The sequence below is a fragment of the Myxine glutinosa genome, chromosome 12 (genome assembly GCF_964187855.1).
Source record: "Myxine glutinosa chromosome 12, kmMyxGlut1.1, whole genome shotgun sequence".
In the NCBI taxonomy this organism is placed as follows: domain Eukaryota; kingdom Metazoa; phylum Chordata; class Myxini; order Myxiniformes; family Myxinidae; genus Myxine; species Myxine glutinosa.
Genome location: NC_136272.1, coordinates 76464378 through 76489128, shown reverse-complemented (window position 1 = coordinate 76489128; position 24751 = coordinate 76464378). Strand labels below are relative to the sequence as shown.

At 43.3% G+C, this 24751-nt stretch overlaps 1 protein-coding gene across 1 annotated transcript in view; it reads right to left on the bottom strand.

Annotated features, from left to right (window-relative positions):
- PKHD1L1 (PKHD1 like 1) overlaps positions 1-24751 on the bottom strand; it is a 513959-nt gene that overhangs the window by 173539 nt on the left and 315669 nt on the right. The window contains exons 54-60 of the mRNA XM_078766275.1: positions 7556-7730; positions 5616-5704; positions 5184-5320; positions 2111-2240; positions 1491-1609; positions 690-819; positions 181-354 (exon numbers count right to left, since the gene is read on the bottom strand). Of these exons, the coding sequence (XP_078622401.1) occupies positions 181-354; positions 690-819; positions 1491-1609; positions 2111-2240; positions 5184-5320; positions 5616-5704; positions 7556-7730 (954 nt within the window). The remainder of the gene's footprint in view (positions 1-180; positions 355-689; positions 820-1490; positions 1610-2110; positions 2241-5183; positions 5321-5615; positions 5705-7555; positions 7731-24751) is intronic.

Sequence of the window (24751 nt, the reverse complement as noted above, 5' to 3'; positions counted from 1 at the left end):
ACACCAAATATTGTTCCATCAATTGTAACACATTTCTGATGTGTAATCATTTTTTCTTCACAACCATACAGACTTTGATGACAAACAATATTCTCAAGTAATTACGGAAGTTCACAAACCGACCATCTCTCTGTCAAAAAACAACAATAAAACACCAATGTGCATTATGTAGAAGATAACCTTGGTATTTCGAGTCACCGTGCCAAAAAGAACCCACGAGAACTCTGGCACCGAAAGCCTCTCGTTCCCAGTCGGGCTGTTTAGCCCCCACGATACGTAGGCCCCGTGAAAGCAGACCCACGTCAGCAGCTAACGTGTAGAGCTGAGCCTTGCCAGACACACTGTGCTTCTCACCTACAGCAATAGCAAAGCAGCGAAATTCGGGTTATGTGTCCTGCTTTATGGCAGCCATCATGTCACCCATGCAGGAAATGAAAAAAAACAAAAAAAAAACAAAAGACAGACATTAACCGAGGACAAGGAAATCCTTCATGAGAATGTTTAATCCTCGAAACCCATTAATTATCAACCAGCAAAAAACGACATGACAACAAGCCTGTTATTGATAAAATGAAAGCACTTGTTTATCTGTAACATGCATGTGAATGGACATGTTAATGAAGAAAAATAACTGTCACTATAAAGGACTCGGAGAATGTCAGCCATGGCTGGGCGGCTGAAGCTCTCACCAATGTGCGTGTGTTTGAGCGGATTATTTAGGGTCAGGGTCATTCCGTGTGCAGACACCGAGTTGATCTGGACGGTCTCTGTCTGCCAAGCGTCGTAACTTGTGGTGCTGACAACAATCTCATCACCAGCCTAGTGACACAATGATCAAGAAATAGTACGTATCCAGCATTAATACCCAACTCGTGTGCGATATTTATATAACATATACAAATATTGTGGGGTTAGTGATACCTTCCTTCCCGTTTCCTAGCTTTACTTATATGTCCCCGCCCCTCTCCCACCCCCAAGCTTCTTTTCCACCTCTCCTCTCATCTCCTTTCTCTCTCGAATCATCCCCCACTCCCCCACACCCATCCTTTCCCAGTAGGGTTGTTGCTACAGTAACATAATTAGGTGACGTTGATCCATCTTGACCTTCTAACCATCTTGATGTATGGGAAAGCCACATCGGCTGCAGAGGACTTTGCACAGGTAATGAAGGCAAGGGCCTCAATAGGAAGTGTAGCACTCCAACTTTTCATAGCACTTCCGAATCCGAACACACACACACACACACACACACACACACACACACACACACACACACACACACACACACACACACACACACACACACACACACACACACACACACACACACACACACAGTTTTCATACAATGATGATGGGATGCACAGTATATCATTTAGAGCTATGGTTGATCTTGTACCCTGTTGTATTTGGAGTTGTACGAATTGTTATAGTTTATATAGAAATGGGGTAATTGACGTTGCACATGCTTAAAATTACTCCTAATTCACCTGCCAGCCAACTGACGTGTCCAAGTACAGCAAGGAGGAACCAGCGTGCGCTGTCCGTGAAAGTTTTGCACGGTACTCGCTCACGTTTCGTCCGTGCATATCCAGTCCTCCGAACACACCTACATGTCGAAACACAGCACTCTTCAATTGCAGTTTTACAAAACAATGGACTGTTTCGAGGTCATATGGACATACAAACTAAATAATACTATCCATTGTTGATTTAATAGACATTTACAATGTCTTGTGAAGATGTAATTTTAATGAAAAAAAGTTTGTTTCAAACTATTTTGCTTTTAGCTTAATTATTTTATCCAGAAGTCTGAAGCAGACAATTGCAGCTGTAAAAATACAAGCTCGTTTCCTGGGGCAATCCGAAGAGTTCATTGATCATTTTCATTTTCATTAACTGTGTTTTGTTGTTGTCAGTATAATTAATGAAATAGCAGAATCATGAAACTTTTTCATTTTGGAGTCGCTCCTTACGTCAAACTATTGACTTGCATTATCGTGAGAAGTTCCACTTTTCACACTGGTCCAGGTAGCACAAGATGCGACCGTTCTGAAGGCTATCGGAACTGGAAAGGATGTAATAAAGGAAGGAATATGAGGAAAATTACCAATGGCTTTAGATCCAAGATTTCCCCCACCAGGCAGTAGCCAATCCTCTGTGTGATGGTTGCCCTCGAGAAATATTACGGCCTGACCATCAAACGGATCATCTTCATAGCCAACAACCAGTCGTCCACCCTGTAGCACCAAATCAAACAAACAAATGAAATTATATATTAGACGTCAAAGTACAGGGTGTCTCAAAATACATGGAACCCATGTCACTGCTAATAATTCTGCCAATATTAATGTTCTTGTTCTTTTTTTTTCAGATTTGAAGAGAGGAGACCATAACAACGAATAATTTTATCAATCAAAATGCCTTGGACAAAGGAGGAAAAAATATTTTGCGTCACTACTTATTTGGAGACGAAATCATTCAAAACGGTGCAAGCAAAATTTCGCAGGAAGTTCAACTTCAACAACTATCCCCAGAAAAACCTAATTTATCGTTGGGCACACAAATTTCAAGCCACGGGATCAGTAAACAACCTCAACAAGAAGGCAGAAACACCCAGTTCTGGCAGGAAGCTGACTGCAAGATATCCTGACAATGTGAATGCGGTGAGACATTCTGTCGGAAGGAGCCCGAAAAAGTCCATCCAAAGATGTAGCCAAGAGCTGGGTCTTTCACATGCGTCAGTGCAAAGAATCTTGATCAAGGATCTTCAGCTGTACCCATACAAGATCCAGATCAAGCATAAACTCACACCAGCTGACATGGCAAAACGTGTTGTGATGTGCCGGTGTTTCGAGAACAAGATCGAAGAGGATCCTGACTTTCTTGATGATGTTTGGCTCAGCGACGAAGCACACTTCTTGCTCTGTGGGCATGTCAATAGCAAGAACAATGTGTTCTGGGGCACACAAGCCCCAGACGAGGTGCTTCAGAGGCCCTTGCACTCTGTGAAATGCACGGCCTGGGTGGCCATCTCAAAACATGGCATAATCGGACCGTTTTGGTTTGAAGACGCAGACGAGGAGGCAGTCACTGTCACAAAGGAGCGTTACATTGTGGTGCTCAACAAGTTCTGGAGGGGACTTGGGAGACGTCGTGGCGTGAATCGAGATGTGCAATGGTTCCAACAAGATGGGGCAACTCCACATACAGCCAACATCACGATGGAGTGGCTGGAGCACCGATTCCCTGATCGGCTGATCAGCAGGCGCCGCGAACCCGAGTGGTCTCCGCATTCACCCGATCTGAACCCCCCAGATTTTTATCTCTGGGGGTTCTTGAAGGACCACGTGTATGAGAATCGTCCTCAATCCATTTCTGAACTGAAAGTGGCCATCACCCAGAAGATTCGTGCCATCAGGAAGGAAGAGTGTGTCAGAGTGATTGACAACTTCGCTCGTCGGCTTCAAGTGTGTCTAAGGCGCAAAGGCGGTCATTTGGAACATTTGCTCTAATAAATGTATCCTTTGAGCTAGAGACCTCAAATCTTCAGTTTTTTAATTGTTATCATATCAGCTTCCAGGAAATGTAATCTTTTTTGGAGTTTCTTGTCTGAGTATTAAATTATTATCATGTTAATGGGTTCCATCTATTTTGAGACACCCTGTATAATTCCTGGTGTTGGCTTAGCAGTTAGGATGCTGGCTTGGGATCCTAGGATCCTGGGTTCGAATCCCAGTCGATCGCTGAATTAACACCAGGGGGGTTAACTCAGCCTGTCATCCTTCCGAGGTCGGCAAATTGAGTACCAGGTCACTGGTAATTCCCTGTGTGTCGCAAGAGGCGACCATTGGCATTGGTGGCAGGAAGGGCATCTGGCTGTAAAACATTGCTTCAAAAAGGGGGCCACGGTGCCCGAAAAAGGCCAACCCCTGCTCTGCAGGGGAAAATGGCCTCCAAAGGTGGTAGGCTATGAGCCAAGGGGGTTGGTCGGTACCATACAGATGGAGTAAGGCTCATTGTGATTTTTAGCAAGATATATGTCACTAGATATGAAAAAAAAGTGATAGCAGTGTTTAACTCTCAGCCATCTCTGTGTTATCACCCGAAATATTATTATACGCCCGCTTCGCTTCGCCAGAAAATGTGATATTTGCTAAAATTGGAATAAATATGTTTTTAAGGACCACAGAGTGCCAATAATTTGCATACTGGATGCCAACTAATATAGTAATAGAAATATAGAACATTTGTGGGGGATATTTATCAAATCTTTGATATAATGACAAAAAATATGTTAAATTTAGTGAAAAAGTGGTCGAAATCGCTTCGAGTTCAGAATTCACATTGTACATTTTTGTCAATATTTCAAAAATGAAAACTCCCAGAGTAACATTTGACCCCTCAAAATCTTCGCAAGGAACCACTGCATTGGAATATATCATTACTTTGCAATATGGTGGTTGTTTGGGGCACATATTTTGGCAAAGTTCAAAATATGTTCAACCATACCCCCTAACCGTTCAACCAACCGTTCAACCATCTTGACTGAAGGTTCCTTGCGAAGATTTTGAGGGGTCAAATGTTACTCTGGGAGTTTTCATTTTTGAAATATTGACAAAAATGTACAATGTGAATTCTGAACTCGAAGCGATTTCGACCACTTTTTCACTAAATTTAACATATTTTTTGTCATTATATCAAAAATTTGATAAATAACCCCCACAAATGTTCTATATTTCTATTACTATATTAGTTGGCATCCAGTATGCAAATTATTGGCACTCTGTGGTCCTTAAAAACATATTTATTCCAATTTTAGCAAATATCACATTTTTTGGCGAAGCGAAGCGGGCGTATAATAATATTTCGGGTGATAACACAGAGATGGCCGAGAGTTATACACTGCTATCACTTTTTTTTCATATCTAGGGACATATATCTTGCTAAAAATCACAATGAGCCTTACTCCATCTGTATGGTACCGACCGGTCAATTTGGGGGGTCTGGCTCATAGCCTATGGTTCTTCTTTTTTTTTTTAGACATCAAAGTATTGCTATTAATACAATACATGGTTGGGCACCCATGTTGAAAATCCTAATGTTTGAATTGGCCTAAATCTCGAACAATTTCCTCATTTGAGCCTCAAATATGTCCATTGTTCTTGCGGTTGAATGCTTACCTGGATGAAGAGGTAAGTAACCTTGAGCGCCACAGCTTTGTCACCATCATTCCAGATATCATCAGCAATCTCAAGCACACCAAACACGATAAGCTTGTTGAGTGTTGGAGGACAGATGTCCATGATAAGCCAACAGCCTGCAAAGTAAAACTGTGATAAGGTCATTTCGAACAGAGTAACAGGTAGTGATATGAAACATTCCGATGGCAGAGCAGCCCATTTGATTGTACGTTTGCGTCTGAGCTGGTTCTCGGTCTGTTCCCCAAGGCAGACACAACTTAAAGGAAAGAAAGGAAACTGCTATCTTAATGTGGTGTCAGCGAGAGGTAGAGCTGCTCCTCCATTAAGCTCTACATGGTGAGCTTCAAATCCAAAAAACAGATATGGAATATCAACCCTGTGTTATCTATGACAGCAGAAGTAGGAATTTACCAGCAGGGACTATTATATCTTCACCCTCTGCAGGTGTCTTGTTTCTGTTCTCTTGGGAATGTTCCCAGAAAGTGTTGTTGGACCACAAACTGGATAACACAAAAACACATTTGGATTAGTGTTCCCAGCTGAGCACTTACCTCCTATTGTTGAGATCTCAGATTCAAATCTCATATAATATATACATATTGTTATACATATACATATTGTTACGGTTTTTAGAACCTTCACATGTAAATTTAGTAGTAAATTCCCTTATAAATGACCCCTGTGTACATGTCCCCTTAATTGGCTGTTAATTAAAGATTGCACCTTAGTTAGTCCATGTACAACACGTAGGACACTTTAGGATCTCTATAGTTATATCATTATTATGTGTTCCAGGTAAGGCTGTGTTTCCAATAGTTGACTCTACGTTGCATCAATCAACTAAGATAGGTCCCCTTTCAATATCCCCAATCGTCTCCTCAAAGTGCCAGTAACAGTTGGGCTGTTTTCGTGGGGATCACACCGCCTCTGCTCGCCCAGCAGCGTTCGCTGCCTGGCGCCAAACTCCATTACGCACGAGGCCAAGAAGGGGGGGAGGAGCCACCAGAGCCCGGGCATGGCACCACCTCGTCATCAAAGGTGGAGTCAGAGAGCCCTTAACAACCAACCAGGGCTCGGTGGGCATGGCTTGATAGGGCATGGCAAGAAACGTCTGGTGAGTTCGAGAGGGTTCCAAGGGCGTGGTAATAAAAACCCTTGGCGCGAGGCCCCCACCAGAGACGCGTGAGGAGGTTCAAGGGCCACGGTGAGAAGCAGATGAGTGAGGGAGCACGACCCGAGAAGTTGAGAGAGGAGGGAGAGAGGATCGACCATTCATTTTCTTGGCGCGAATATCCTGCGGCGAGTGAGAGTTGGCACGCTCGTGGGTGATACCAACCAGCATTGATGACCGGGTTTTCGCCACTGAACCGGAGCGTGGACGCTCAAGCGGGACCTCGACGTCGTGCCGCGAACCCCGGACCTCCCTGCCGCCAGCTCCGTGGACCGTCTGCCCTTCTCATCCCTCCAGCCATTCCTGCTTGCAATTCCCTATTCATGTGAGTCTGTCTGTATTGCCCTGTGGGTTTAAGTAAGACTGTCTAAGGATTTGCGCTGTGTCTTCTTCTTCTTCTGTAAATTGCTTTCGTTCCCTTCTTCTTTGGTTTTGGTTTTTGTGTAAATAATTAATAAATCCCTGTTTCTGCTTATTCTTTGGTTTCTTTCTCGTCCGATCGCTTTAGTGATTTCCCCATTGAGTACCTGTGGCGCGATTTCGGCCGAACCGCTTACAATCGGGTTTAGTCTTTTGTTAACGGCCCACGTCGCAGCTCGCTTCGCTCGGCGCAATCCATCTATTACGCTGCGGCCCGGGCGGGAGTATCTCCTCGCGTACCGGAAGGCGCTGGTACTTAGGTCATAGGAAGGATTGGCCTACTACCCTATTCAGTGCTGACCGGGCGTGACGTCATACCCCCAGGACCGGTCGGACGGCCAGCTTAACAAGACAAGGGGATTAACCCCCCCCCCCCCACCTTGTTAACGGGAGTGCCGTCCCCCGGATCCGTAACAATATATATATATATGACTGGCTCTGGCAAAAGCAGACACTTGGGGGCAAAAATCAAAATTGAGATTTTGATATTATCTGATTCCCCATGCTTTTCTCTTTCATTTGATATATACATTATGTTAATTGGATGAAAATTAACGAAGTTATGGTAGACATTGTCTAGCAAATATTATAAATTCATGGTAATGTACAGAATTTTCTGTACAAATACAAAATACAAATACATTGTATCATAATGTTATATTCCTAAATACACTGCAATGCAGGTAATATAATTTATTAATCATTATAATTGCAGGTAATGTTATTAATACACAATGGGCGAGCTTCATGCATATCTTACTCATAGGTAGATGGGCGTCCTGAACTAGATGGTGGTTGAGGCGAGGGTGCTGCCGGAGGTTGGCAGCTCCGATAGAAGCATCGTTGTACTTGCAGTTTTACACTTTGATCTCGCTCATTTGGATCTACAGAGCCTGGATCCAGCTGACGGCGTGGACTTGAATCATTCCCTGTCACTGAACACAAGACGTACCGTAGTCATTTCAGAGCAATGCAAATAAGACCACAATAAACAGTGTGACAGCGAAGCACCGTCTTAAAAGGCATTACGATGTCTTTTTCACTGCCGTTTATATAACCATTGATGCAGTTTATAAGCCATGAGAGAGTTTCAAAATTTCACATAATAAATTAACCTTCATTCTCCACTCAGAAATCAAGGATCTTGTTCGCCCGCCACCCGCGCAGTGGGAGACGGGGTTTTGCAATCACTTCTGTGTGTCTGTCTGGGCCGTAACCTTTTTCCATTTGAGTTTTGTCATCAAATCTTCAACAAAACTTTATTATGAGAATATGACGAAGACTAAATAATAATTTAGTCAAAAGGTCAAAGGTCAATGTTGCATAAAATCAGCAATTGTCATCCCATTGACCTGAAATTTTAGGAATTTGCACAATGTGTCACTGAATTGGTTCCCCATAGTGGGGCGGCTTAGCCCAAATATTCAAAAGAATTGTGCATTTTGTGATACAAGCACCAAATTTGGCACAAATGTACATTAATATGTTGCGAACATTTTCAGATATTGGGACACTTGAAATTCTCTCTTTATGTCCGCCATATTGGATTTCAAAATGGCCGCCACTTGAAATCTACATTTGCTATTATCTCTGGACGTAATGCAGCTATTGACTTGATTCTGGTATCTAAATGTATGTTTTTGGGGGCAAGGAATCCAATGGTACCAATTTCAACTTAATATTATCTATCACAGTCTGTTATATAATTTTATTTGGAAATTATCTAGGCAAATATTGGATTCAACACAATACTTTGAAAAGAATGTCTTAGTTCTGTAAATATAAATAAATAAATAAACTATACTAAATCACTAGTAACAACTCAGACAAGCTCATATATACTGGCAGTCTAAAATATAAATTCATATCCCATTAGGAAACAAAGTGACCCATTCATTTGTGTTTTTCATATGCATATTTTATGTAACATTACATTCATATTGTCAATAAATACCAAACATGCATAATCCCCTTTTCCTAGACCCTTTAAGCCATCTTTTGTGTTTCTAGAGTACAGAAATTTCTTGTATAGGCTTCCATCTGTCTTGTTTCCTTAACAATGCACTGTAGCATGTCTTTAACAATGTTTACAAACATGACTCCACTACATGTCTTTAATCACAGCCCTGACCCAAATAAAAGAGTAGAGAGGCTGCATGTGTGTTGACCCACATCAACTGTGTTCTTTGTGTGTGGCTGTGTTTAAATCACCTTGTGACTCCACATAAATGAGTTAATTACATACAATCTGGGCTCAGCTAGACAACATTGTGTGGTCAGCAATGAAGACGAGAGTCTGAATTACATGTATGCAAAAGACCTTGTGAACCAGTGAAGCAAATACACGGGTAAGCATGAATTAAATCTAGGGCATGATATAATTTCCATGATGTTTACCTCTACACTCAATGGTGGAAGGAGGTAATGTTTTGATCCCAGCTTGTCTGTATGTCTGTTTGTCTGTTAGTCCACAAAATTCCAGACAAAGCTTGTAGTAGTGGTAGTTGTAGTGGTAGTGGTGATAACAGAAATTGTTATATAGAACTGAACTTATATTATTATTATATGCAGAAAATAACTTCATTTCTATATGCCCTGCAGTGGACAGGTTAATTGGTTTATGCACTGAAGGGGTCACCCTGGTGTGCACTGCTGTGTTCTGCCTCACTGAGTTGTTCAGGTATGATGTACTCAGCACAAGCTTACCTGATACACATGTGTGCTGGCTAAAACCACTTGTCTGGTGGGCACGACAGAGGCAGGTTGTCTAATAGCCAACCTGGTCTTACTTTTTTGGGGTTTATCTGAAATTCTTACTATAAGGCTTTAAATTAGAAATGTTTTATATAAAGTAGTATTTTGAGTGAAGTGTGTATTCCACACTGACAGTTTTGACATGTTCTGAATTTAACACGAAGGCTGTAATTAACAGAACGGGGTATCTCTGGAAAATGTACTGTCCAACCTAATAAGAGTTTAGACTGATTTATATTTAAATCTTGGCTGTGTAAATATTGTAAGAATTTATGAATTCAAATGTTTTGTAAATATTCAATACATTTGGGAATATTTTTTAACTAAAGAATCTCATGTGATTTTATTTCTCTTCTTGCCTCCGGTATGGGTGAAAATTTAATTCCGGCATAATCTCACAAAACTAATTCCCTAAGTGTGCCAAGCTAAATGCTCTACGATATAGAGGAATTATCCTCCTCTCCATTAGTATGGCGGAGGAAACCCCTCTATTATATATACTAGGGCATGCCCGTACTATATCTATATCTAAAATTATATCCCCCCCCTCTATTTACATGAAATGGTTTGGTCCAAAGCGAACGGCTTGCGAGTGGTGACAATCCCCCCCCTCTATTTACATGCAATGGTTTGGTCCAAAGCGAACGGCTTCCGGAGTTTGGTAAAGAAATCGCCATCGCGTGCACAAACGCGCAGGAAAGCGAATGAATCGCAAATTCGTTTTTATTAGTTGTAAAACATAGTTTAACGCCAACATAGTTTGCAAACGTGAAATAAATGAATACGCTCTCAAATGTGCCATCCGAGGCAGAGTGTGCCCGCCACGTTCGGCACACGCGATCGTTCGCTGCTCTCTGATTGGTTGAATCGTTTTTTGGACATAGCTCGGTAAGTAATTGTCCGATTAATATGAAACCTTGAAAAGGCACATCCTCGGGTCCCCAGCAATATACCTGGCAAGTTAAAAGTATATCGGACCCGTGGTTGTCGAGAAACAGCGGTCACAGACAAACGTACAGACAGAGATTACTGGAATTATAGATAGATAACAATATGTTAACATTATATCATTGTATCGTTGCAGATTCAGAAGACAGTTCCACCATGTCCAAGAGCTTCAGACTAGCTGATGTTGAGCGAACTTCACCATCAACATCACAGCACCTCACCACAACTGACTGGAAGTTATGCCTTATATGTCAAGAGGACAAGACGGAGACACTGACCAAACCTGACCAATCAAAGAGAAAAGACATTGGGAGTGGGTACAGTTCACTCGCAGAGAACTTGGTCAAATTCAGTGAACTTGGAGAGCTTCCAGGATCATTTCACCTGGAAAGACTCGATGATGGTCATGGCATTGAAGCTGCGATGATTGCACACGGTGCAAAATATCATCAGACATGCAGGCTCCAGTACAACTACACCAAACTGCAGAGAGCACAAAAGAGAGCACTCAAGAAAGAATGTGAGAGCGATGAGGAACAAGCTGCATGCAAACGCACCAGGTTACATTCACGCTCATCGATTACAGAGAAGAAGGTCCCAGAAAATTGTTTCTTCTGTGAACAACCTGCTGGGGCTGACAGTCTTCGGAAAGCTGCAACATTCCAAATGGACAAACGGGTGCGTGCCTGTGCAACCCTTCTTGGTGATACAGAACTGCTGGGCCGTCTCAGTGGTGGGGACATGATAGCGTTGGACGCCCAGTATCACCCACGGTGCTTGATAGGACTTTACAATCGCACAAGAAAGGCCCAGTCAACAGGATCACAGGACACAAAACAAGAGCGAGCAATGTCGGCAGTTGTCTTCGCTGAACTCGTCCTCTACATTGAAGAAACCAGACAAGATGAGGAGACGGCACCAGTATTCAGATTGGCTGACCTTGTCCAGCTCTATCAGTCCAGAATGGAACAGCTAGGAGTCCAGCTCGACATGAGAGTCCACTCCACACGACTGAAACAGAGACTGTTGGCTCAGTTTCCTGACATGCGGGCACACACCAAGGGGAGAGACATCCTGATGGCATTTGAAGAAGATGTCGGTGCTGCTCTTGCCAAAGCCTGCGAGCTGGACAGTGATAGTGATGCAGTCCATCTTGCCCATGCTGCACAGATTGTTCGCCGTCACATGTTTGGAGAAGCCAAGCCCTTCACAGGATTCCCTGAAGTATGTCAAGAAGAATCTGTGCCACCGTTGCTGCTTGCCCTAGTCAGTATGATCCTAGAGGGACCCAGCATCAAGGAACAGATGGCAGACACTAACCCTGCAGCAATTGCCACAGCTCAGATACTGAAGTTCAACAGCATCAAACACAAGCGAACACGTGGCACCAGGGGGAGGTAGGAGGACACCATGCAATACTCATCCGGACTGTAGACACCGATGTTGTGGTGCTGGCAGTGTCCCTGGCACAGGAGTTGCAACCAGAAGACAAACTGTGGCTGGCATTCGGAACAGGCCAGAGTTTCCGATACCTAGCAGCACACGAAATAGCAGCTGGATTGGGACGAGAGAAGGCTCGTGCACTGCCAATGTTCCACGCTCTAACTGGATGCGACACTGTGTCTAGTTTTCATAGACATGGCAAGAACACTGCGTGGGCAGTCTGGACGGTACTGCCAGAACTCACTGAGGCGCTGCTGCTGCTGTCCTCTGCACCTCGTGACATACCAGACGATGCAATGCGCATCATCGAGAGGTTCGTGATCCTGTTGTATGATCGAACCAGCAAATGCACAGACATCGACAAGGCCAGGAGGAAACTCTTCGCAAGGAAGAACAATGTGCAGCTCATCCCTCCAACGAAGGCAGCTCTGGAGGAACATGTCAAGAGGGCAGTGTATCAAGGTGGACATGTGTGGGGTCAGATACTGCTGCCAGCACCAGAGCTCCCTCCACCAACCAACTGGGGTTGGTCAAGGACTGGAGAAGGACAGTACACACCTTACTGGACCAGGCTAACTGAGGCAGCTCACAGCTGCATTGAGCTGGTTTCTTGCAAGTGCAAGAAAGGGTGTGTGAGGCACTGCAAGTGCAAAAAGGCTGCACTTCAGTGCACAGCCCTCTGTGTGTGTGAAGGGGACTGCACATGACGATGAGTCAACAACATACATGTACTTGTGGCAATGCTGAACTTGTTAACATGACACTGTTTATGTACACGTATCTTCAGTACCGGTATATACCTAGCCTCAGATACCAGTACACCTAGCCTCAAATACTAGACCATGTAGCATGTCAGTATTATACCTAAGACATTTACAGAACTAAGACATTCTTTTCAAAGTATTGTGTTGAATCCAATATTTGCCTAGATAATTTCCAAATAAAATTATATAACAGACTGTGATAGATAATATTAAGTTGAAATTGGTACCATTGGATTCCTTGCCCCCAAAAACATACATTTAGATACCAGAATCAAGTCAATAGCTGCATTACGTCCAGAGATAATAGCAAATGTAGATTTCAAGTGGCGGCCATTTTGAAATCCAATATGGCGGACATAAAGAGAGAATTTCAAGTGGCCCAATATCTGAAAATGTTCGCAACATATTAATGTACATTTGTGCCAAATTTGGTGCTTGTATCACAAAATGCACAACAGGTTTGCTATGCTGCTACACTACCAATCAAAATCTCGAAGCAGATTGTTTTTAGATCGAAAGGACAAAGGTCAAGGTAGCATAAATTATCAATATGTCCATCATAAATTATCAATCTGTGTTCTGTCAAGAGGGTCGAGGTCACAAAATTATCAATTTTCACCTGATTGACTTGACATTTGGGCAGGGTTTGCATATTGGGTCAATGAAGCCTCTTGCTTTTGAGGTCAAAAGGTCAAGGTCGCCAAAATTTGTCAACCTTTTTGTATTTTTTAAACTGTATTCGTCTTGTTTAGCATACGAAAGAAGAAGAAGAAGTCTAAATAGAAAGTGGACGCGGATGGGGTTTGCATTTTCAGATGCTTTCTAGTAATTGATTTGAAATGCTTTTTTGTTGGCCAAGTACAAAACAATGGGTTGATGAAGAATTAAATTGCTTAAGAATTACTCCGATCTGAGAATGTTTGCTTTAGCAACGCATGGTTATTGGAGTTAATTGGTAATCCCTGACTATAGTCAAAATAATTCCATTTGATTGCTCAAACAATAAACTTTTCAAAAGAGGACTTGCAGCTACCGGTATATTCTATTTTTCTGATATATTCTCAAAATGCTCTGAGATTATTTTTAAACTCCTTTTGTTTTGTCAGTTAACCTTTCAGCCTTTGTAGCCCTTGCTCATAATCCTGTAAAGTGTTTCATAAACAAAAAAAACCCACGAACACATCACGCAGAGCACGATACTTGCAAAATCGACCACCCCCCCCCCCCTCCATAAAAGGTTGTCATTGATCCATCAAATTGTCCATTTCATCAAGATTGAAATTGACGAGCCTTATCAAAGCTCGGGTCAACAGGATGAAAAGTGACGATTTTTCAGATGGAAATGGATGATTTTAGAAGTTTGACTTCGAATTGACCTTTGACCTTTTGACCTCAAAAATATTTGGTTTCCTAATTCAGTGAGCCATGATGCAAATGCTGTTCAATTTTCAAGTCAATCGCATAAATATTGATGATTTTTCAGATGAAAATTGATTTTGGAAGTTTGACCTTGAGTTGACCTTCGACCTTTTGACCTCAAAAATAGTTGGTTTCCCTATTTGAATGAATGAATGGACGTTTTAAGGCCATTTTTCCCCGCTAGAGCTGGGGTTAGCCTTGCGGGTCCCATGACAATCATGGTTCCCTGTTTGAGGCAATGTTTTTATGGCCGGATGCCCTTCCTGACGCCAACCCTTCGTCGCCTCTTACGATGTGCAGGGATACGGTGTACCTATTCTAAACCGGGGTACACACCGGGATCATTCATCCAAGCAAGCTGGTACTCAATTTGCCGACCTCGGAAGGATGACAGGCTGAGTCAACCCCCATGGCGTTAATTCAGCAATCGACCGGGATTCCAACCCAGGATCCTAGGATCCCAAGCCGGCACCCTAACCACTAAGCCAACACCAGGCTAAATATCCCTATTTAGTGACTCAATATACAAATGCTGTTCAATTTTCAATTCAATCGGATGAAAAATGGCGATTTTAGAAATTCGACCTCCAGATGACCTATGGCCTCAAAATTAATCGGCTTCTCCATTTGTAACGACCTCTACAACCTGGTGAAGTTTCATGACTATTGGTTTAGAATTGTGACCTGTAGGCTAGTGACAAACATAGAGACAAACAAACAAACAGACAGATAGACAGAATAACAAACGCAACCGACCAATATACTTGAAAAATCTTCGAGGTCACTGTACCTGCCCCAATCTTATTTACTCGCTGCCTCCCGCTCCTCCATCTCCAAGCCCTTCCACTCAGTAAAGTTCAATCAATAACCTGATGGATTGCATTGATGTGGATTGATGTAGTGATTGGACAAATGGCCCTCTCCTGCGTCCAATATCCTTGTATATCTTGTACATTTAATACCATTCTTTCCTGTCTCAGTGTCTCATGTATGCTTTGAAATTCTTGATTTAAACGACATGGAGCATGTAATGTCGATTTTTTTTCTGTTGATAGAAATCGAAATGTTTCCAGTATTCATGACACTAATTATCTTGAGATCATTTTAATAGCAACTTACAAGGTGAGGTCAACGTTGTATTTTTCCTCACTCTATCAACCGACTTCTGTTTACCTAGCAGCGGTCAGGTGCAATGTCACTCTTATGTACGTCTTCTGTCGCTCGTCACTCTTATGTTAAGTGGCCGTTTATATACATGTGGAGATATTTCAGTTGAGGGTGTCCTCATATTTTTCCTCATAGATGCTGATTCTGATGCACCATACTGTTAGAGCATCGGTGCTTGCAATGGTTGTAGTCGGTGGTTTGCCATTGCCTTCCCAGCAGTAGTTCGTGCAGCAGTTTGTAATTTGGCCTTGGGTGCCGGAAATACTTTGCCTACTCTTCGCAAAGGAAACCGTGGAACCTTTAATGTCTATCCAAGGGATGGCACACACATTCACGAATCACCATCCTGCCTGGGAAACACCAGGATGACAGGTAATAGTTTGGTCGAGATTCAAACCCAACCTAGATAATAGGTTAGAGGTGAGTGTGCATACCTAGCTTGCTCATCCTGCCAGCGATGCTTTTGAATACTCCTCAAAGAGGTTAAGCAACAACAGTTTCTTACATCGTATTGTTTTACGGTATGTACAAAGGTGTTAATATTCTGATGGAAGAAGGCCAACAAATTGATCTGTACACTCCAAACACAAGCATGACATCAGTGAAGATGCTGGCCAAAAACAACATTGCTGTCTGCAAATGAGCGTGCTTATTGGCAATGACAATGAATGAGTGTGCACTGGCTGTGGTGAGGCAATTGCTTTAAAACAACTTGGATTCTCCCCCTGGAAGGCAAATCCAACTGAAGACGACCTCAGATCATTCCACAAAGCTCACAAGAAGTTTGTGTCCTCTCTGGAGAGCCAGAACACGACATCTGTGCAATCTCAAGAATGAACTTTCAAACTTGTCTCCCTCCTATAAAACCTGGTGGCTCCTGGTCAAGACTTCATGCTCAGTCCCCCTCATGTATCTGCAGGAGCGGTCCAGCAGCAACCCACACTGAGTGAAACTGCCTAAATTCAGAACCACTGCTCACATCCACTCATTTGTTCCTCTTTTCTTCCTGCCTGCGGAACCTTGTTCCATACTCTCTACAATCTCATGCTTCCCTCCAGGTCTTCAAGACAGCTGTTGAGCACCATCTCATGTCACCCCCCATGCAAAGCCATGATATTTTATGCACCTGTTAAACCACCACCCAACCCTCCCAAAAAAATTGCTTATACATTCATCTTGTCCACTCCTTGTGTTCTCCCTTACTCCTCATCATTACCTGCATTGCTTGTTTGTCCGTCTCCATCTATATTCTCCCTCATCTACCTCTATCTCTTCCTCAGTGGTTCACATATCTCGATCAATGTTTCATTTCTTCCATTGATTGTCCTACTTGTCCACCAATGCACATTGACCTCGGTCTCTTGCGACCACCACCCTCAATCTCAAAAAAATGTAATCAAGGAGCTGCGCCACCAATTTTTTTTAGCTTCCCGGAACCTTTTCCTATGTCAGTTGCGATACAGCATTCCGTTTAGCCACACTTCTTTGCCAAGATGAGGTTTTGCGGTCACATAAACAAACTTTAGATGTAAAGAGCAAATCCTTATCTTTAGGTCAGCATAAAGACCCACCCGATATCAACCTTCACCCCTATCCTGTCTCTTACTTTTGCTCCAATGAAGGATTAACACCTGAGATGTCAGCTTCTCCTTGCTTCCCACAGTGTTTAACATGTACATGTTCTGGTGATTCCATTCAGCCGGCACCTTCCTGCCCCCAACCAAACTGATCAAGCTGCTTGCTTAACAGCGCAATTAGAAAATTATTTCTCACCTTTAGACCAGACTCGCCAAGTTCATAGTTGAAATTTGAACAGAATGAATGTGGAGCAGAATCCCATCTATTTCTCAACAATCCTCTCAAATAGTCAGGGGGTCAAATGCATATTTTGGCCTGACCTGGAAAGTGGTTCCAAAGTTATTTTCTCAGTGTTTTCATGTTATATAGGTATTGTACTCGATGAAACTGCATGATGGCATTCTCCCATCATTGGGCATTTTCATATAACAGGCTTTATACAATTGCGGCTATCGGGACGCAAAACACTGGTTTTAGGGGGGTGGGAAAATAGAAACACCCTTATATCTTTACAAACATCCAAGCTAGGGTCTTGATTTTTGACATATGGGTGTATCTTGACCATACCTATTCGTGGGTCAAAGGTCAAAGTCATAGGTCAAGATCAAAGGTCAAATATCTGGGTCAAACGTGTACACCTCAGCATTGTTTATACACCGATATATTTCTCGTTATATTGAACCTGTATCCATTGTTATAACGTCTAATGTCTTGTTATAAGGTCTCATGAGCTCAATACCGAATGAAGAAATGCTAGACTACATAATATTTATCGAGTTCTTTATGATTTTATGTTCAAAGATTACATCAAATCTGGTTACGTAAATGATCTGTATATGGTGTACCACAACTCCCACAACTCTCCCACAACATGTTCTACAGCATTTCAACAAAGAGGACCACGTTGTGAGGCACATTGATGGCATATGAAATGGAATCTGGTCTGATATGCTCATCGAGACCACGTACATGAGATATGGCAAAGGCAAGCACGGCATAATAGGCATCACACTTAACCCCGAAGCTTTGAAATCTTGGGCATTGAGCCTACATGTCTGCGGTCAGATAGCTACCGATGTAGCTGAAATGCGAAGTGATGAGAGTGTAACCAGGCAGGCAAGCGTGCACAAAGAAGAAAGCAAATCTAGGATAAAATCTGATGCAAAGGATCGACAGGACATAAGAGTGAAGATGGCCCAGTGCATACCACCACTTGACCACCAGCAGCACCCAGAGGGATCAATTGTGAACATAGTTACTAGAAGGGTACAATCATCTTCAACAGTTAGTGTTCACAAATCAATTGAAATCGGGAGCAAACAATCCGGGGAATTTACAGAGGCTTTACCTCGAGGCTTTCATCACAAGATTGAAAGAAGGATAACTTCAATGGCAGACACGAAGAAGTCTGTAAATATCGGCACACAGAAGGTTTTTGATACAAACCTAATCTGCAGTCGTGTCATATGTCTGCAGGCCAGTAATAGGGATATAGACATTGACCATCTGATGTCCCATGAATTGGCTCCACTGCCAACGGCTCTCTTTGCAGACTCTGGTGATATGCGGATATCCACATCTAAATCCATCTTGCAAAGAGATATGAAAATTGAGGTGTCATCAAGAGTAGCCCATGAAAAAATATAAGTCACTGTCATTGATGGGTGTGCCCTTCTCTGGATACCTGGTTGGCCTGCTGTTGGAAATGTGCAGACTTACATTGATGCCTTCAAGCACAAAATAGCAGAGAAGCTCTCCAAATGTGATGTCTATCTAGTCTTTGATAGATACAATGAATTCAGCACCAAAGATTCAACACGATTAGCCAGGGGTACTGGCAGGGTGTATCAGTTGACACCCTCAACACCAATCCCCGTAAAGAAAGCAGTATTGACTGTTTCAGGCAATAAGAAGCAGCTCATCAAACTGATATGCGAGGACTTGCAAAGAGATGAAGACTTTGTTCAGAACCATACACAGGAGCACACACTTTTGATAACAGGACAGGAGGAAACTATCGAGATTGGCAAGGGCATTGTCATAGAAAGCCTGGCGTTGGCCTAGCGGTTCGGGTGCCGGCTTGGGATCCTAGGATCCTGGGTTCGAATCCCGGTCGATCGCTGAATTAACGCCAGGGGGGTTGACTCAGCCTGTCATCCTTCCGAGGTCGGCAAATTGAGTACCAGCTTGCTGGGATGAATGATCCCGGTGTGTACCCCGGTTTAGAATAGGTACACCGTATCCCTGCGCATCGTAAGAGCGTGACCAAGGGTTGGCATCAGGAAGAGCATCCGGCCATAAAATCATTGCCTCAAACAGGGAACCATGATTGTCATGGGGCCCGCAAGGCTAACCCCCACTCTAGCGGGGAAAATGGCCTTAAAACGATCATTCATTCATTCATTCATTCATTGTCATAGAAAGACGAGATCTGTATAGCAGTCATGAGGAAGCTGACAATATTATAGTGCAGCAGGCATTTATGGCGGCTTCAGAGGGGGCATTTGGTGTAGCTGTGGTGGCTGATGATACAGATGTGTGGGCCCTTCTGTTGCACCACTATCTGGAGCAGAATCTTGACATCCCAATTATAATGCCATCTCCTATACATGGAAGAAGTGTCATAGACCTCAAGGCAACCGCTGCCCAATATGCAGACCTCATTCCAAACCTGCTTGCAGGACACTCCTTATCTGGATGTGATACTGTAGCAGGATGCTTTGGCATCGGGAAGAAGAAGGTGTTGAACACTATAAAACAACACTCACTGAGTCTTCTTAGAGAAATTGAGGCCCCCTGGCCTGAAGTAGTGAAGCAGGCAACTCCATTCGCTGTTGCTTCTTACTGTCAGAAAAGCTGCCATACTCTCTGTGAGGCAAGAGCAAAGGTATGGAAAACCAGAATATGCAACGGGAGCAGCACAATGCCAAAACTCTGTTCACTCCCACCAACTGATGCTGCTTTCCAGGAAAATCTGAAAAGAGCACACCTACAGACTTTCTTGTGGAAGAATGCCTTGAGGTCTGGGCCTTAGAGGTTAGACCCGTTAGAGTATGGATGGAGCAAAGATGGGGATATGCTCTGCCCAACTACAGTTCCTGCAGGAAGTGAACTGGTCCCCGAGTACATCCAAAAGATCATCAGTTGTGGCTGCTGCAGTGACACACCATGTGAAAGTATTCGATGTGGATGCAACAAAGCAGGAATGACTTGCTCAGTCTTCTGTGCCTGTCAGCAACAGGACGCAGCATCAGTATGTCACAACAGAGTGAATACTATATCACCTGATAGTGATGATGAAACAAGTGATGAAGGGGAAGATGGTGATGATTCCAATAACACTGATGATTGATGATGTTTATGATGTAAGAAAGACTTAAAAACCAAATACAGAATATGTACAATTTTGGTGGTTTAGTAACCTATGGTACACCATATCAAGATCATTTATGTAACCAGATGTGATGTAATCTTTGAACATAAAATCATAAAGAACTCAATAAATATTATGTAGTCTAGCATTTCTTCATTCAGTATTGAGCTCAGAGACCTTATAACAAGACATTAGACGTTATAACAATGGATACAGGTTCAGTATAATGAGAAATATATCACAATGTATAAACAATGCTGCGTTGTACACGTTTGACCCAGATATTTGACCTTTGACCTTGACCTATGCCTTTGACCTTTGACCCACGAATAGGTATGGTCAAGATACACCCATATGCAAAAAATAAAGACGCTAGCTTGAATGTTTGTAAAGATAAAAGGGTATTTCTATTTTCCCCACCCCCCTAAAACCAGTGTTTTGCATCCCGATAGCCGCATTTGTATGAAGCCTGTCATATGAAAATGCTCAATGATGGGAGAATGCCATCATGCAGTTTCATAGAGTACAATACCTATATAACATGAAAACACTGAGAAAAAAACTTTGGAACCATTTTCCAGGTTCAGCTCCCGGCCCCCTGACTAAAAGAAGTTCTGTCACTCAAGCTTTTGGGTCTCTCTATCTGCCACGATCTTTCCTGGGAAAACCACATTTCCAAGCTGGCATCTGAAGGCAGTCACCAACTGGGCATCCTCCATCGTGTAAAGTCCTTCCTTGGCACACCTGAGCTCCTCACCACATACAAAGCTTTCATCTGCAGCTTGATGGAATGCTGCTCTCCACTCTGGGCTGGTGCTCCTGCCTCACACTTAGCTCGGCTTCACACTCTAGAAACCAAAGCTTTCAGAATCATTGGAATCTCCTGCGATGAAGCAAACTCCGAGGGCCTTTCACTCTCTCACCGCAGGCAGGTTGTTGGTCTTTCTGTCTTCTACCGACTCCTCTCCGGCCTTGCTCCCCCAGCTCTGTCTGTGTTCTGGCGCCAAAATATTCCTACAGGTCGCACAAGATCTGCCAGCAACCCTCTTATGGTGAAATTGACAAAATCAAAACTCTCTGCTCACCTTCACTCTTTCATTCCTCTTTACTCCCGCCTCTGGAACAAACTCCCACACTCTCTTCAATCCCACCCCTCCCTCCAGGTCTTTAAAACAGCTGTTCACCACCATCTCTTATCTTCCCCCATCCAAAACCTTGATCTTTTCTACCCCCATTAATACACCCCAAATCCACCTTTTTCAAATTCCGTTTTCTTTCCTGAAAGTCATTGTAGTGTCTATCTTGTTTATCTTGTTTATCCCGTGTACCCCTCCCCAGCCTCGCCTCTTCCACAGATCTCCCGATGTCCCTGTTCTCCACTATTGTTGTGCTTCCCTCTCTCTCCCCCTCTTGTCTCCCGTTCCCTTTATTATATGTTCCATGTGTTAGCTTTTACACGAGCCTCGACTTAGAACACAAAAAAAAGTGTTAGTGACAATTCCATAACTCCAACAGTTCAACCTCTAGTTGTGATGTTGTGTTGACCAATGCATCTGCGTCTGTTGATGGTGCTGTGTTTTATGGATGCAGAGCCGTAGTCTTCTGGATATCATACGACTGTCATTAAAGCCTGTTCTGTAATGTTGTGAGTCCCAATTTGATGGTTCATTGCTCTTTGCAAGTTATTCTGGAGAGGTCATGCTATTGAAAAGTAGTTCGTTCTGGCAAGGGTGACGAGAAAAATCAATCAAATCAAAGGGTGACAGGACAAAAAAAATTCCTCTTGACGGATTGAAAGTCTTGGGCAACCTGATTGATGTCTCAGAATGGACTGTCCAAGTCTGATGGTACATTGTCAGTGCCCCAAGGATCGTATTGCGGTGAACATGGTGGTATGGGTAAGCAGTCTGAGTCATCGATGCATGCCACATCCTGATGGCGTTAACCAGTTCATTTGATGTTAAATAAAACAGCCATTCCTAAACTGCCTTTGGCCACACCGGTGGCCAATTTATAGAGGGTATTGATATGGGTCATGTGCAGCCACGTGTGCAAATTCCATGGGAGATGTAATTTGAAAGCAAATTTGCAAGATCACTCAGTTTTTTATTGGCGATAATTGTAACATTAAATGTTACACGTCCAATTTCCTGATTGGATCTATTTACCTAATAGCCATGGTTTGCGTACATGACTAATAAGTTTCTGAACTGTATATTTATTTCTCAGTTAAAAATGAATTCGAGTGAGAAGCATAATTCAACGCTGTTATCCCCATTTTATGCCTCCGCCGACAAAGTCGCCAGAAGCATTATGTTTTTGGGTTGTCCGTCTGTCCGTGATAGGTTTTCGTTTCCGCGATCACTTGGAAACAGCTGAAGGGATCTTAGTCAAACTTGGTACAGTTATGTATGATGATGCTAAGTTGAACTGATTAGAATTTGGGGTCACGAGGGCAAAGGTCAGAGGTCTCGCTAGGTAACAATTCTGTTACGGAACTAACTCGTGAACCAGTGATGGGATTTTCACCAAACGCATACATTATATAAGTATATAATTATATAATTAATAGCCGAAAGCACCCGGCATTGCCCGGGTTCTTTTTGAATGAATTTACTACTATAATTCAGCTTTTACTAGCGGCCGTAGAAGATTGAGTACAACAATTCAGCTCAGCTTTTAATTGCGAAATGGGCCCAGCCCGGCCGAAGCGGCCTCGACAGGAAGCCTATAAGCCTACAAGACTACCTAGCCTATAACCTTCCCGGGGCCCGTCCGGGCCCGTCCGTCCTTCCCGGTCCGATATCCTTCATGCAAAGATGAACTGATTCGATTTCGGCATCAAAAGGTCAAAATGGCAAGATACACACAAAATGGCAATATACACACAAAATGGCAAGATCCCCCTGGCAAAATGGCAATATTCCCTAACAAAATGGCAAGATACACACAAAATACACATTTATACACAAGATACACAAATACACAAAATACACATCATACAAAATACACAAGATACACATTGCGCATGCGCAAGATTGGAGGTCACGTTCTTCGAAGCTGTTCCATGCGCTCACGCTTTCGAAGCGAAGTAATTTTTTCACAATTGTTTTTGTCGAGACTGTATCTATCTTTTGGTGTGTGTACCTATAGCGTGTCTTTAGGAAAATTTTCGGTGTTAATTTTTCGTACATGTATACACAATCGTCAGTTAATTCGTGTCGCGTATTCTGAGGCCTAGTACTAGTACTAGTACGCTTAGGCTAACGTCTCCGACCTTGTGGTTTTGTTTTCTATCAGCGGTTCGTCGAATGCGCTGCAATTACTTTCGTTCTCTGTTTCGTCCCAGTCGTTCACCCCATACTTCCTTGTTTAATATCAACTCAAAAAAAAAAACCCCAAAAAAATATTTCCTTCTCAGTTCTTATTCGTTTATTTGTTGTTCTTATTTGTTCGTTCGTTCTTCATTCACGTTGTTCGTGATCTCGCGATCACGTGGTTAGAAATGTTTAATCTCTCCCCTGAAGAACTATATTCTGTCATATATTATAACACCTTTTTCTTCTTCTCCTATAAAAGGATGCTTTCGTCTTGCTCACCAAATCTATTCATTCAAAAAAAAAAATACCATCTCTTACAGTTCCTCTTTTCTACATTCCCGAAACTCTCCAGCCCTCCACCCCTCCTTCAGCGTCCTCAAACGTATTTTTGACTCGAAGGTCTCAAACTCATTTTGCAAAAAATGTTCGTTTCCCATGAATCGTACACTTTTCAAAATCCAATCTCACCCCTCCCCTCCAAATCTTCCCCATCCCCCCTTCCCTCCAAAACTTCCCAATCCCCCCTCCCCTCCAAAAATTACCCATCACCCCTCCCCTCCAAATCTACCCCCTTACCCCTCCCCTCCAAATCTTCCCCATCACCCATCTCTTTCAAATATTCCCCCTTGCCCCTCCCCTCCAAATCTTCGCAAATCACCCATCCCTTTCAAATCTTTCCCCTTGCCCCTCCCCTCCAAATCTTCCCCATCACCCCTTCCCTCCAAAACTTCCCCATCACCCCTCCCCTCCAAAACTTCCCCATCTCCCCTCCCCTCCAAATCTACCCCCTTGCCCCTCCCCTCCAAATCTTCCCCATCACCCATCTCTTTCAATTCTTCCCCCTTGCCCCTCCCCTCCAAATCTTCCCCATCACCCATTCCTTTCAAATCTTCCCCCTTGCCCCTCCCCTCCAAATCTTCCCCATCACCCCTTCCCTCCAAAACTTCCCCATCACCCCTCCCCTCCAAATCTAACCCCTTGCCCCTTCCCTCCCCTCCCTCCGAAACTCCCCCCACACCCCCCCACCCCCCGAGACTCTCCCTCGCTCCTCCCCTCCTAGACTCCCCTCTCACCCCTCCTCCTCAAAGCGTCTTCCCTGCTTCTTCCCCCTTCCAACTTTCACCTTCATCTCCCCCAACCTTCTGCCTCGCTCTTCCCCCTCCTCAAATAACACCTCACTGTGCCTCACC